Here is a 14,941-nt window from a genome sequence, read left to right on the forward strand (position 1 = left end):
AGCTGAAAATTGGCCTGGATGGGAAGGGTGTTTAAGTGCACAGAAGGCAAGTGGTTAAAAAGGTACAGAACCTTTTCAAAGTTGCTGCCACTTTAATTTGCATAGATTTGAAGTGGTTCCATTTTCATCAATTTACTGCAACTTGTCATGTGAATTTATGTTTCCAAAGTGGCTTAAGGGTTAAGGTTAAAGGTTAGGATTAATGGGTAGAGGTAAATGTTGGGGTAAGGGTTAAATGTAAGAGTTAATAGTTAGGGTTAAGGGTTAGGGTTTAATGTTGGGGTAAGAGTTATGGAAAAATATTAGGGTTGGGGTTAAGGGTTAAATGTTAGGGATAAATGTAAGGGTTAGGGTTAAATGTAAGGGTTAGGATTAAATGTTGGGGTTAAGGGTTAAATGTTAGGCTTAAGGGTTAGAGTTAAATGTTATGGTTAGTGTCAGATGTTAGGGACAAGTGATAGGGTTAGCATTAAATGGTAGGGTTAGCGTTCTAACCCTAACATTTAATCTTAGTCCTTAACCCTAATCCTAACTTTTACCCCAACCCTACCCCTTAACCCTAACCCTTAACTACAGTATAACCTTAACCCAAGCCCCCAACCCTAACCAGAGTTGTATAAAGTACTCGAAACCCATACTTGAGTAAAAGTACAAGTGCTCGATCAAAAAGTGACTTGAGTAGAAGTGGAAGTGCTCGATCAAAAAGTGACTTGAGTAGAAGTACTAAAGTATTCAACATTTTTTGTACTTAAGTATTGCAAGTAGTTTTTTAAAAAATTTTGCTACTCAAGTACTGAAAGTAAAAGTACAAGTACTGTGTTATGTAGTTATTAAAGAAAGAAGTTAAAAGTTTGAACATCATATTGTTTTTTTATTATTTCAAATGCAGCTTTTATTTATACATACAGTAGCTTTTATTTTCATATGCGCTGATAATACACATGTTTTGAGCTTCATGAAACCTGCCATCTACTGTTCTGGCAGTGGTAATTTTTATAATAGTAACGAGTAACTATGCAGCACAAAAAAAAAATATCGGAGTAGAAGTATTGAAAAAATGTAGTGAAGTAAAAGTGGAAGTAGGAGAAAAAAATTCTACTCTAGGAAAGTACAGATACCGCCTTTCGGTACTTAAGTACAGTAGTGAAGTAGTTCTACTTAGTTACTATACATCTCTGACCCTAACCTAGCACTTAACCCTAACATGCAACTTTGAAAACAAAGTCTCATGACAAGTCACAGCCTGTTTATTGCAATGGCACCCCTTAAAATCTATGCGACTTAAAGTCGCATCGACTTTGAAAAGGTTCCTACACGACTTTGATGTGACTTTGAGTGCCAGAGAGTGTAAAGTCACATTGGCCAAATAAAATAATTCATCAAAAATGTAAAATGCATTGGGAAAATACATCAGTTGCAACATGCAAAGGTGTAAACCTAGCCTTATCTTTAACCTTAGCCTAAGACTAATCATTGGTACCTAATCTGGAACACCTGATTCTAATCTAATACACTTAAGGTGGTAAATGTAGGGTGTGCTTACTTTTTCCTGTCACATATCTGCATGTATGTTGATTTTAGGTTATGAGCATATGAGAATAAATACACAAAGCCAATTTTTTGTGTCGTTTGTTTAAATATGTTAACCACTTGTCTACAGTGGCAATTTTTTGGTTTTTCGCACATGTTAAAGTCTGCATTTTTTGCTAGAAATTACGCTATCCCTCCCAACAATATACATTTTGTAAAAGTAGAGACCATGGAGAATACAATGGTGTTAGCTGAAATTTTTTAAGTCGCAAAATATTTGCACAGCTGTTTATCAAACACGTATTCTCTGGGAAAAAAATACACTAAAAATAATTTTAAAGCAAATTTTAAAAAACACATTATTATTAAGTAAATAGATACCAAATATATCAAAGCCTTAAAATCGTGCATGCCCTCGGAAATTGCAAAAAAAACCTTCATAGGGAGAAATTGTGGTGATGCCTCACAGTTAGTGATGATTTGGGGAGCCGTGTCATATGCTGGTGTTGGTCCACTGTGTTTTATCAAGTCCAAAGTCAGTGCAGCCCTCTACCAGGAAATTCTAGGGAACTTCATGCTTCCCTCTGCTGACCAGCTTCATGGATATGCTGATTTCATTTTCCAGCAGGACCTGGCTCCTGCCCACACTGCCAAATGTACCAATACCTGGTTTAATGATCACGGTATCACTGTGCTTGATTAGCCAGCAAACTCGCCTGACCTAAACCCCATAGAGAATCTGTGGGGTATTGTCAAGAGGAAGATGAGAGGCACCAAACCCAACAATGCAGACCAACTGAAAGCCGCTTTTAAAGCAACCTGGGCTTCATAACTCCTCAGCAATGCCACAGGCTGATCGCCTCCATACCACAACGCATTGATGCAGTAATTCATGCAAAAGGAGCCCTGACCAAGTACTGAGTGCATACCATACTGTACATGGACATACTTTTCAGTAAGCCAACATTTCTGTATTAAAAATCCTTTTTTTTTTTTTTTTATTGGTCTTATGGAATATTCTAGTTTTTTGAGATACTGAATTTTGGGTTTTCACTAGCTGTAAGCCATAATCATCAAAATTAAAAGAAAGAAATGCTTTAAATATATCACTCTGTGTGTAACACATCTATATAAAATATGAGTTTCACTTTTTGATTTGAATTACTGAAATAAATTAACTTTTTGATGATATCCTAATTTTATGAGATGCACCTGTGTGTGTGTGTGTGTGTATATGCATGTGTGTGTGTGTATATATATATATATATATATATGTGTGTGTGTGTGTGTGTGTATATATATATATATATTGCAGTCGACAAAGTAGATTTCCTCCTGCTAGGAGAAAACGTGTTCATGGGTGCTATGCAAACACTCAGTGTCTTAACTTTTAAGTTTTTAAGTCATGGATTATAAAATTAGGAAGTTAGGTACTCTAATGCAGGAATGATATAATAACCTGCACTTTGAGCTTCTTTGTGCAGTACAGTGTGTCTCAATATTAAGGAATGTGTGCTCGATAGTAACCCATTTAACAATAGATACTTCCTTCTTAAATTATATTACATCCACCTCTGGTGTATTGGGTTACCTTGAACATTAGGTGTAAACTTATAATTACCTGTTCTAATGTAAACTATATTTATTTACACATTTAGTCAAACTTTGATGTCAGTACTATTACAGTAGTAAGGAGTTGCATTCCCCCCCCCCCTTTCCAGCTGCCTGGATTAGACCCACACTATATTGCCAAAAGTATTGGGACAACTACCTTTACACACACAGGAACTTTAATGACGTCCCAGTCTTAGTACGTAGGGTTCAATATTGAGTTGGCCCACCCTTTGCAGCTATAACAGCTTCAACTCTTCTGGGATGGCTGTCCACAAGGTTTAGGAGTGTATCTAATGGGAATATTTGATCATTCTTCCTGAAACGCATGTGTGAGGTCAGGCTCTGATGTGGTCGCAGTCTGCGCTCTAATTCATCTCAAAGGTGTTCTATCGGGCCGAGGGCAGGCCAGTCAAGTTCCACCACCCCAAACACGCTCATCTATGTCTTTATAGACCTTGCTTTATGCAGCACCAAACCAATAAAATGGTAGTCCCTTAAATGTATTTTAACCAAATGGTTAAGATGTACCGTGGTAAGAGCCATAAAACTGCGTACAGATGTCCACACAAGTAATCAGTACTGGGGATATGGAGCTGGGCACATCCATTTCTCAAATCTGGAGTATAAAAAAGATATATGGCTTTAGAAAGAGCCTTGTACGGCTTGAAACATTTTCTGTTTAGTTTTTTTTTTGAAGATTTTTTTTATGTATAGAGATTAAATAAAAAAGCTACTTTAAAAAGACTTGATTAAATTCATCAGTGCATATTACATTGTTGACATGCTGAATTTGAGGATCTTGCATTTGCTCGTGAGTGATGATCTTTTAGTGGGGCATACAGTCAGGTCCATAAATATTGGGACATCAACACAATTCTAATCTTTTTGGCTCTATGCACCACCACACTGGATTTGAAATGAAACAACCAAGATGTGCTTTAACTGCAGACTTTCAGCTTTAATTTGAGGGTATTTACATCCAAATCAGGTGAAAGGTGTAGGAATTTCAACAGTTTGTATATGTGCCTCCCACTTTTTAAGGGAAAAAAGTAATGGGACAGATTAACAATCCTAAATCAAACTTTCACTTTTTAATACTTGGTTGCAAATCCTTTGCAGTCAATTACAGCCTGAAGTCTGGAACACATAGACATCACCAGACACTGGGTTTCATCCCTTGTGATGCTCTGCCATGCCTCTACTGCAACTGTCTTCAGTTCCTGCTTGTTCTTGGGGCATTTTCCCTTCAGTTTTGTCTTCAGCAAGTGAAATGCATGCTCAATCGGATTCAGGTCAGATGATTGACTTGGCCATTTCATAACACTTTACTTCTTTCCCTTAAAAAACTCTTTGGTTGCTTTCGCAGTATGCTTCGGGTCATTGTCCATCTGCACTGTGAAGCGCCGTCCAATTAGTTCTGAAGCATTTGGCTGAATATGAGCAGATAATATTGCCCGAAACACTTCAGAATTCATCCTGCTGCTTTTGTCAGCAGTCACATCATCAAGAGAAGAGAAACCAAGTTCCATTGGCAGCCATACATGCCTACGCCATGACACTACCACCACCATGCTTCACTGATGAGGTGGTATGCTTTGGATCATGAGCAGTTCCTTTGGTTCTCCATACTCTTCTCTTCCCATCACTCTGGTACAAGTTGATATTGGTCTCATCTGTCCATAGGATGTTGTTTCAGAACTGTGAAGGCTTTTTTAGATATTGTTTGACAAACTCTAATCTGGCCTTCCTGTTTTTGAGGCTCACCAACGGTTTACATCTTGTGGTGAACCCCCTGTATTCACTCTGGTGAAGTCTTCTCTTGATTGTTGACTTTGACACACATACACCTACATCCTGGAGAGTGTTCTTGATCTGGCCAACTGTTGTGAAGGGTGTTTTCTTCACCAGGGAAAGAATTCTTTGGTCATCCACCACAGTTGTTTTCCGTGGTCTTCCAGGTCTTTTGGTGTTGCTGAGCTCACCGGTGCGTTCTTTCTTTTTAAGGATGTTCCAAACAGTTGATTTGGCCACACCTAATGTTTTTGCCATCTCTCTAAAGGGTTTGTTTTGTTTTTTCAGCCTAATGATGGCTTGCTTCACTAATAGTGACAGCTCTGGGATCTCATATTGAGAGTTGACAGCAACAGATTCCAAATGCAAATGGCACACTTGAAATTAAATCTGGACCTTTTATCTGCTCCTTGTAAATGGGATAATGAGGGAATAACACACCCCTGTCCATGGAACAGCTGAGCAGCCAATTGTCCCATTACTTTTGGTCCCTTAAAAAGTGGGAGGCACATATACAAACTGTTGTAATTCCCACACCTTTCACCTGATTTGGATGTAAATACCCTCAAATTAAAGCCGAATGTCTGCAGTTAATGCACATCTTGTTTGTTTCATTTCAAATCCATTGTGGTGGTATATAGAGCCAAAAAGATTACAATTGTCGATGTCCCAATATTTATGGACCTAACTGGATATGGTTGGTGTGCACTCTGTTGTCTTTTGGGTATTTATGGACATGTAAAGACGCTGCTTCTAGGAAGTTTCGAGTAGTCATATCTAGTGTCTATACCCCTACACATACACCTAAGCTCAGTTTAGTTTGAGCAGGTAGGATGTCTTTAGGCAAGACTGCTCTATTTAGACTTGTACTGTAGGTTCTGAAGATTCTTTTATCAAGAAGCCGATGACTATCTCAGACCAGATTACATGATCCTGGACTTAAGCATCCAAAAAATGTTGGTTTCTTCCCAGACTCCCAAATTGGTATTTTACTGTGACAACCCTGCCAATCCTGAGTGACCATTGGTGACTAAAATAGCCATGCCACGCTCTGTGTTCTACACACTTTGACATTGCTGCTTGTATGGTGTCATACCAGATCTCTAAATCTGGAAGTTCACCACAGTAGTTCTACCCAGTCCTAGCGTCAGACCAGACTTCACTTAAAGGCTGGAACTGAAGAGTCGCTGGTCTTACCAACTGTGAAAAGGGCCTTTCTTTTGTTGGGCCCTTTAAAATATACTGAGTCTCCTTAACCATTTTGCATCACCATTGTAGTGTGGGCATCTGCCATTACCTTACCCCTCCTTTGTTGTCCTCCTGTGAGCAGTTTATTCAGTTGCATACTTCACAGGAACGGCCTGCTCAGGCATGCAGTACAGTGGTTTTGGTTTGCATCACATAGACTTTCTCATGCTCTAAACTCTACTTTGCATTCATGTGTTTGACCAACGCCTGGGCTTTTCAACACTAGCCATTATTCTTCCAAGATTTCAAAGCTTGTACCTGGTCCTAGATCCACACCTTTACCAAGTTTTACCGGGTGGATGTGCCTGTCAGAGATGCCTGGCAGATGCTAGCCTTGGACGTAACATCCCGCAGGCTGCATGTGATTTCATCATGTTATTTTTGAGGCTTGATAGGGCATGTTTGCCCCCTTTTTGGATCCTGGATTTAAGGGATTGCTTTTAGAAATCCCACACATTGAAGACTAGACTTCTGTGTCCTCCAAATAACAATGGGAGAAAATATTTAACTCCTATTCATTATTAGTTCATTGGAGGGTACTGCTCCTTTGTGTTTGCTTGTTGCCACAGGTAAGCTATTTTATGGAAAGTTGTTTTACTTTGGTTTTATGTATTTTTGGTTTATTATGTATTTCAAAGGATGTACAAAGCATGCAAACGTCATTACACATGACAACATTTGACAGTATAGTAGTAAGTATGGTACTCCCATGGTGCAACACGGAAGACATACGTTTGTAATATTTATAGGATTTTCCAACATGAACTAAATCCTACACCACACTTTTGCTAATATTACAGATATAGGGAGGGCAACAGCATGGTACAACAATATCACCAAATTAGTTCCTCCTACACAATAGGGGTGAGTGGTAAATTAAAGACAGATTACGCTTTAGCTATAGATGTCTAAGCATATAAAATTGCCTTGTTGGCCTACATCTGTCTTGCTATCATCCTTAAGGGCCAGGGAGCCTGATAGAGATAGATAAAAGTGAAAACAAGAGTAGAAAAGTAAGTGCAGCCCATCCTATTCAGATATGTGCTGTCTTAACACACGGGCCGAATATCGGTGGGATCTGCCAGTTCAATAAAAAACAGCCGACATTCAGCTCTTGTAAACGCCAACCGGTCTGACAGAAGCTTGGGGAATGTCCAGCTTCTGTCAAAGGGGCATGACTGAAAAAGGTCTGCTGATTGGCATCTAATCAGTGCTTGCAGCCACTGGCGGGGGCCTGTCCACTTGTCAGAACACAATAGTTTAGAAGGAGATATTGCTCTACTAACATCAGATTGTTAGTACAGGATCCCCTTTCCAAGCTAGTTGGTTTTTTTTTCGTTCAGCCCTCAGGTTGAATGAAAAAAAACGTAGTGTGCAGTAGGCTTTAGATATCCCATGAGGCTCCAGAGAGGTACAGTGCCTTGAGAAAGTATTCGGCCCCCTTTTCGACCTTTTGCCACATTTCAGGCTTCAAACATAAAGATATCAAACTGTAATTTTTTGTGAAGAATCAACAACAAGTGGGACACAATCATGAAGTGGAATTACATTTATTGGATATTTCAAACTTTTTTAACAAATAAAAAACTGAAAAATTGGGCGTGCAAAATTATCCAGCCCCTTTACTTTCAGTGCAGCAAACTCTCTCCAGAAGTTCAGTGAGGATCTCTGAATGATCCAATGTTGACCTAAATGACTAATGATGATAAATAGAATCCACCTGTGTGTAATCAAGTCTCCGTATAAATGCACCTGCACTGTGATAGTCTCAGAGGTCCGTTTAAAGCACAGAGAGCATCATGAAGAACAAGGAACACACCAGGCAGGTACGAGATACTGTTGTGGAGAAGTTTAAAGCCGGATTTGGATACAAAAAGATTTCCCAAGCTTTAAACATCCCAAGGAGCACTGTGCAAGCGATAATATTGAAATGGAAGGAGTATCAGACCACTGCAAATCTACGAAGACCTGGCCGTCCCTCTAAACTTTCAGCTCATACAAGGAGAAGACTGATCAGAGATGCAGCCAAGAGACCCATGATCACTCTGGATGAACTGCAGAGATCTACAGCTGAGGTGGGAGACTCTGTCCATAGGACAACAATCAGTCGTATACTGCACAAATCTGGCCTTTATGGAAGATTGGCAAGAAGAAAGCCATTTCTTAAAGCTATCCATAAAAAGTGTCGTTTAAAGTTTGCCACAAGCCACCTGGGAGACACACCAAACATGTGGAAGAAGGTGCTCTGGCCAGATGAAACCAAAATCGAACTTTTTGGCAACAATGCAAAACGTTATGTTTGGCGTAAAAGCAACACAGCTCATCACCCTGAACACACCATACCCACTGTCAAACATGGTGGTGGCAGCATCATGATTTGGGCCTGCTTTTCTTCAGCAGGGACAGGGAAGATGGTTAAAATTGATGGGAAGTTGGATGGAGCCAAATACAGGACCATTCTGGAAGAAAACCTGATGGAGTCTGCAAAAGACCTGAGACTGGGATGGAGATTTGTCTTCCAACAAGACAATGATCCAAAACATAAAGCAAAATCTACAATGGAATGGTTCACAAATAAACATATCCAGGTGTTAAAATGGCCAAATCAAAGTCCAGACCTGAATCCAATTGAGAATCTGTGGAAAGAACTGAAAACTGCTGTTCACAAACGCTCTCCATCCAACCTCACTGAGCTCAAGCTGTTTTGCAAGGAGGAATGGGCAAAAATTTCAGTCTCTCAATGTGCAAAACTGATAGAGACATACCCCAAGCGACTTACAGCTGTAATCGCAGCAAAAGGTGGCGCTACAAAGTATTAACTTAAGGGGGCTGAATAATTTTGCACGCCCAATTTTTCAGTTTTTTATTTGTTAAAGTTTGAAATATCCAATAAATTTCGTTCCACTTCATGATTGTGTCCCACTTGTTGATTCTTCACAAAAAATTACAGTTTTATATCTTTATGTTTGAAGCCTGAAATGTGGCAAAAGGTCGAAAAGTTCAAGGGGGCCAAATACTTTTGCAAGTCACTGTATTTAATCCATGGATTTCAAATTTTCTCGAAGAAAGCAAGTCTATTATGTAAAATAGCCGAAAGGTGTTCATTAACCATGATCCATGAAAGTTTAGTCTTCAACAGTTTGTTTTACCTTCTAATGTTCTTCACTGTCTGCCTATGTGTTGGTGTATAGCCGCTGGTGTCGGTCTTTAATTTGCATAGAGTCCTAACTTCCTGGAGGTGGCTATACCCACATGTTAAAGAGTACACTTCTGTGTCCTCCATTAGGTTACCAAAAAAAAATAATTTTGCACCAGTCCTCATGCATCTTTCTGTTGCTAATGGAGCACCTGCTCATCAGTAAGGGGACCTTAAACATTTCCCACCAATCAGCAAATGCTTAGACCTATAGGAATAAACGACTAACAAATTATTAAAAGTTGAGCTATGTGAGTAGGACGTATTTATTAATACAATGTCCAAAAGGTGGAGTAACATTTGAATAATGCTATATTTCTCAATATGCAGCTTTAGAACGGTGACCAGGCTATTTTCTGCCTGAAAATTTTCCTGTTTGTCCGGTTCTCAAGACATATGAGAACATAAACAGAATTTTCCCTGGTTGATATCAAAGACGTTTCAGGCTAAAAAGCATTGTTATCTTCAATGGAGGGAGCAAGTGCTGTAATTAGATACAGCAGATCTGAAGTCAGAGATCAATACAGTCTAAAGTCTTCACTTCAGCTCAGTATGGGTTTCTGTTGTGATGTGTTTTCTCTCCTTTAAATCAATCCATGTTTATTTTAAACATAATGCATATGTGGATTTGCACCAAGGTCATTAGAAAGTTACACCAGTAATATCTGTATTCCCATCAGCTGTCAGATCTGTATTAGCAGTGCTCCAAGCAATAGATTTCATCCAATTTCTTTGCTAAAGAGGCCCTGCCACTTTGTCTATTCAGATCCACTCATACCCATCTTTGCCATGATACGCTACCATTCCTTCTTTAGAGCTAGAAGTCAATACACGTGTAAGCCTTACGTTGATTGGTGCCCAAGCTTTCACTGGGTGGATGTCACCCTCTCCCTCACATAAGTGTTCAGGCCTGGTAATGGGATCTCAGGCCCTAATACTTCATCCTAAGAGGAGGTCTTGCCCTTTCTTTTTAGGTGGAAGCACTTAATATTTCACAAAGTCTCCAACAAAACATCCATAGCAGCACAGTAAAGGGACGTATAAGTGGAAGCGGTGGCATTCTGGAGACTCAGTGGGCAAAAGTCCCTTTACCTAGCCTTGTACCTTATGCTTGCTACATAAGCATGAAATTAACTTGACCAGAGTACGCTACGCAAGGCGTATTTAGCATGCCCTGTTCCCCCCCCCCCCTCCCCACTGGTAATCCCAACCTGCCAACACTTCTCATCCCCTGAGGACGGCCGTGACTTACTGTGTAAATAAAACAGCTTGCTATACCCCCCTCATAATCCTTTTTTAACTCTAGTTACCCAAATGTTCCTTAATCACCCCTTCCTTATTAGCCACTTAGCTATTACTTTTTTATTTCTATTTTTAAATAATTTATATTTCAGTTTGTTCCTTTGTTTTGTTCCTTTTTTTTTTGTATTGCAATAAACATTGTAGCTTTGTGCCAGAAATGTAATATCTTAATTGTGCAGTACAGGACATAGGTGGGATATTCATGGACCCTGGATTATAGGCTGGTATCTTTAGGGGATTGCACTCTGGCAAAGCTTTGCTGGGCATGCCCACCAGGCATACCACTATGACCCAACCCCACTTTTTATTAGTGTCCTGTCTCAAAAATAGCTTTTTTTTGTTGCCATTAGTTCACCCAGAAGGGTCTTCAAGCTGGCAGCCATTTTTTGCAAGTCACCTTTATATGTCCTTCATAGGTTGTTTTAAGACCTAGGTCTAAGGTTGTGTACACTTTCCAACTTAGTAAAGAATTTTGTGCTTCCTTCCTTTGGTCCACCACTGCCTCATCCAAGGGAGATTGCCCTGCATACTAAATAGGGTAAAGCTATTGGGGTAAATTTTTTCAAAGATGGACTCCCTGGTTGTAATTCTAGATGATCATTGCAGATTATCCACTTGTGACTATCTCAAATTGGATTCACCTGACTATTCACAGACTTTTTTCGCAAGGGAATGGAACCATCTGTTTCTTGTCACTGCTGATTTAACCAGAGACGTGAGTACTTCCTGGGTCTTTTGACACCAGGTATCAATCTCTCAGGTATGCAAGCCAGCTTTCTGGTCTTCTGTTCACACATTCACAAAGTTCTATTATGCACATCTAGTTGCATCAGCAGATGGCAGCTTTGGACATAAGGTCCTGCAGGCTGCAATAGCTTCTAGTAATACTATTCTCCTTTAGTGTTGCCTTGGCACTTGGTTTGTTTTGCTCACCCCTCTTACTTGGGACTGTATTTGGATGTCTCATCGGTTCCTGAATGAACTGCCTTTGTTTTACAGTTAACACATAATTTTATGTAGGTACTGTAAAATTTCCGTTTTCCCCCAGTATTTCATTAGGGAACACAGCTGCCTTACCTCTTATGTTGATCTTTTTGCATTCTTGACCTGTTCCCACAAAATGTGTCTCAGGAAGGTTATACTAGTATTGCCCATTGTTTGCTACTTTTAAGCGTATCTTGTAAATGCAAAGGTATAGACACTAGATGGGGCCTTGCCTAGTATTCAGTCTCCTACAGCTATCCCCATGAGCCCCCCACCCAATACACCCACTTACACTTTTGAGGAGCCAGGGTCCTGTCTGGTTTAGTTCATTAAATATTTTACCTAGGTCTGAAACAATGTGCTGTTGTTAGGTTTTTGTTTGCAAAATTGAAAGGGTAAAGGCCAATACACACAATAAAATTATCTGATCGTTAGTATATTGCTTTCGACAGGTGATTTGGACTTTTTCAGACAACAAAAACCGAGGGTGCAAGCTAGAAAATGTTGTTTGTACGTGAACACAACATCTGATTTTTGTTTAACCCCCTTCCCGCCGACAGAAATATGTGGCCTCGGCTTCAAGGGGTTGTGCTAGGGTGATGCCTGCATCTGAAGGCATCACCCCTGTACCGTTTTTTAGAGAGACGGTTGGCTTTCTCGTAATAACGACCAATGCGACTGAGCAGCCACTCGGTTGTTATTACAAGGAATGGGAGGGGATGCCCGACGGCTGGCCGAAAACCCAAACAAAGCCGTATTTAGCTTTGATCAAGTCTCCGATGTAGAAACCCGGAAGTGATGTCATGCCATCACTTCCCTTTACTGGAGCCTTAAAGGCGCTAGATAAAAAAAAAAAAAAAGACAGTATTCCAAACAGCCAAATTTGGCCTTTTAGACCCCAGATCCCTCCATGAAGAGGACCTGTCACTGCCCAATACTGTCACAAGGGATGTTTTATTGTTCTGAAATAAAAGTGATAAAAAAAAAATTATTTTACAGAAACAGTGTAAAAAAAAAAATAAATAAATAAGAGAAAAAAAAGATTTAAAGCGCTCTAGCACAGAAGTGAACGCATATGTAAACAGTGTTTAAACCAAACATGTGAGGTATTGCCACAATCATTAGAGCGAGAGCAATAATTCTAGAACTAGACCTCCTCTGTAACTCTAAACAGGTAGCCATTAAAAATCTTAGCTTCAGCTATGGAGATTTTTAAGTAACATAGTTTGTCCCCATTCCACGAGTGTGCGCAGTTTTAAAGCATGACATGTTGGGTATCTATTTACTTGGCGTAACATCATCTTTCACAATATACAAAAAAATTTGGGCTAACTTGCCTGTTTTTTTTTTTTTTTTTTTTTAGTTCATGAAAGTGTATTTATTTAAAAAAAATTACATTTGAAAGACCGCTGTGACATAAAATATTGCAATGATCGCCATTTTATTCTCTAGGATCTCTGCTAAAAAATATATATAATGTTTAGGGGTTCCAAGTAATTTTCTAGCAAAAAAAACTGATTTTAACTTGTAAGTAAATGTCAGAAATAGGCTTAGGCATGAAGAGGATAATGTGTACAGTAATCGTATGGAAATAATCAAATAGTAAAAAACGTGCATGATCAGAAGCAAAAGAACAACCGTACACGTCCTCTTCTATCACACTAGTATCACACTAGTATGTAGCTTGTACGTTTGTCCACTTTTGCCTTTGTAGGTCGAGAATTTTCTTACAAGTCAATACCATTCTGACTACATCATGATGCGCACTTTTGTGAAAAATCTGAATATCGGTCGTCCGATTTGCTCATAGTCTGTATTAGGCTTAAGTCTCCCAAAATACATCAGACTCAGTTGAATCACCAACCAGCTTCAAAACATTTACTAACACAGTGACACCACTGTCCTTGTGTTGCCAGTCATTAAAAGTTGCAAATTTGCTCAGAGCATGTTAGAAAATATCATAGCGTCTATATTGTAATTATTATAAATGATTCAAATCACCATCTCTTTAAAATGAATGGAGGTCACACTGACTGGAGGAGATCTGTTGCAATTGTTCTCACTTGAATTAAATTGTTACCTGCATCAGTTTTACTCAGTCTATAATCCCTGTACAGGATATAGTATGTTTCAAGAAGCAGAGTGGGTAGCCTACATTTACTTACAATTTATAATAGCCCTTTAAATGTATTTTGTTCTATACTGTGTGTCCATGCCTAATTTTTATATTTGTATCTGTCTAGTTAAAAGACTGGAGTGTTGATGAACTCCAGAAGAAACTAAATGAACTGGATCCAATGATGAATCAGGAAATTGAAGAAATCCATCAAAGATACCAAGCCAAGCGTCAGCCTATACTAGAAGCCATTGATTCCAAGAAACGAAGGCAGCAAAATTTTTAAGCTGGCGCTTAACCGATACACTTGAGTCATCGTTAAAACTGAGCCATGGAAGAACACATGGGACACACCCTACATGTCCAGGGGTTCAGCTTTTCATCGAAATACAGCAACAGGTTGAGTTGCTTTAGAAAAACATGAACCTCATTTCTTGGGAGGTGAAGTGGAGGCAGGTAATTTGCATCCTGTCCTCTGTGCTTAAGCCTTTTGGAGAACTGAGTCCATCACCTTTTCACTCCCAGCTGTCTCTTCAATCTTTTCTGCCCTACATAAAGACCTTGACCACTTAGGCTGTAGACTTAGCCCCCCTCTTGGTCAGTCACCATGACTGAAGGCAACTTGGTCAGTCACCATGACTGAAGGCAACTTGGTCAGTCACCATGACTGAAGGCAACTTGGTCAGTCATCAGGCCCAGTTCACAGTCCAATATCCTCAGAAAATCTCTTTAATCCATAGGTACGTGGAGTTGGATTTCTAACTGTAGCCCAGTTGCAATGTTTTCTGGAGAGTATTTGAAGTTCACTTACTGTAGAATATTGCTTGGAGTTTTTTTTTTTTTTTTATGCCTCCTTAAATATGACTGGACTTTTATATTTTGTAATATATATAACATTTTGTGTTTTTCTTTTATTTTTATTGCGAAATATTTTTATATTTTGGAGATAAGTCTTATTGATTTATATTCGGATGTATAGAATTTATTAAGATTAAAACAATGTTTTGTGTATGAAAATTGCTTGTGTTTTGTAATGTGTATCTTTAGGGCCCAATTATAGTATAATGGGAAGCGAATATTGCTTTCCAGTCCTTGTTGACATTGACAATATTAGATTGTGGTGTGGTGCCGGTGGTGAACATTTATTATTATCAATGATT

At 39.2% G+C, this 14,941-nt stretch overlaps 1 protein-coding gene across 1 annotated transcript in view; it reads left to right on the top strand.

Annotated features, from left to right (window-relative positions):
* Nucleotides 1-14,394, top strand: part of LOC309566581 (serine/threonine-protein kinase 4-like) — a 178,704-nt gene extending 164,310 nt beyond the window's left edge. The window contains exon 11 of the mRNA XM_082271769.1: nt 13,909-14,394. Within this exon, the coding sequence (XP_082127895.1) occupies nt 13,909-14,067 (159 nt within the window). The 3' untranslated portion in view covers nt 14,068-14,394. The remainder of the gene's footprint in view (nt 1-13,908) is intronic.
* The last annotated feature ends 547 nt before the right edge of the window (nt 14,395-14,941 follow it).

Source organism: Pelophylax lessonae (assembly GCF_965119305.1).
Source record: "Pelophylax lessonae genome assembly, chromosome: 11".
NCBI lineage: Eukaryota > Metazoa > Chordata > Amphibia > Anura > Ranidae > Pelophylax > Pelophylax lessonae.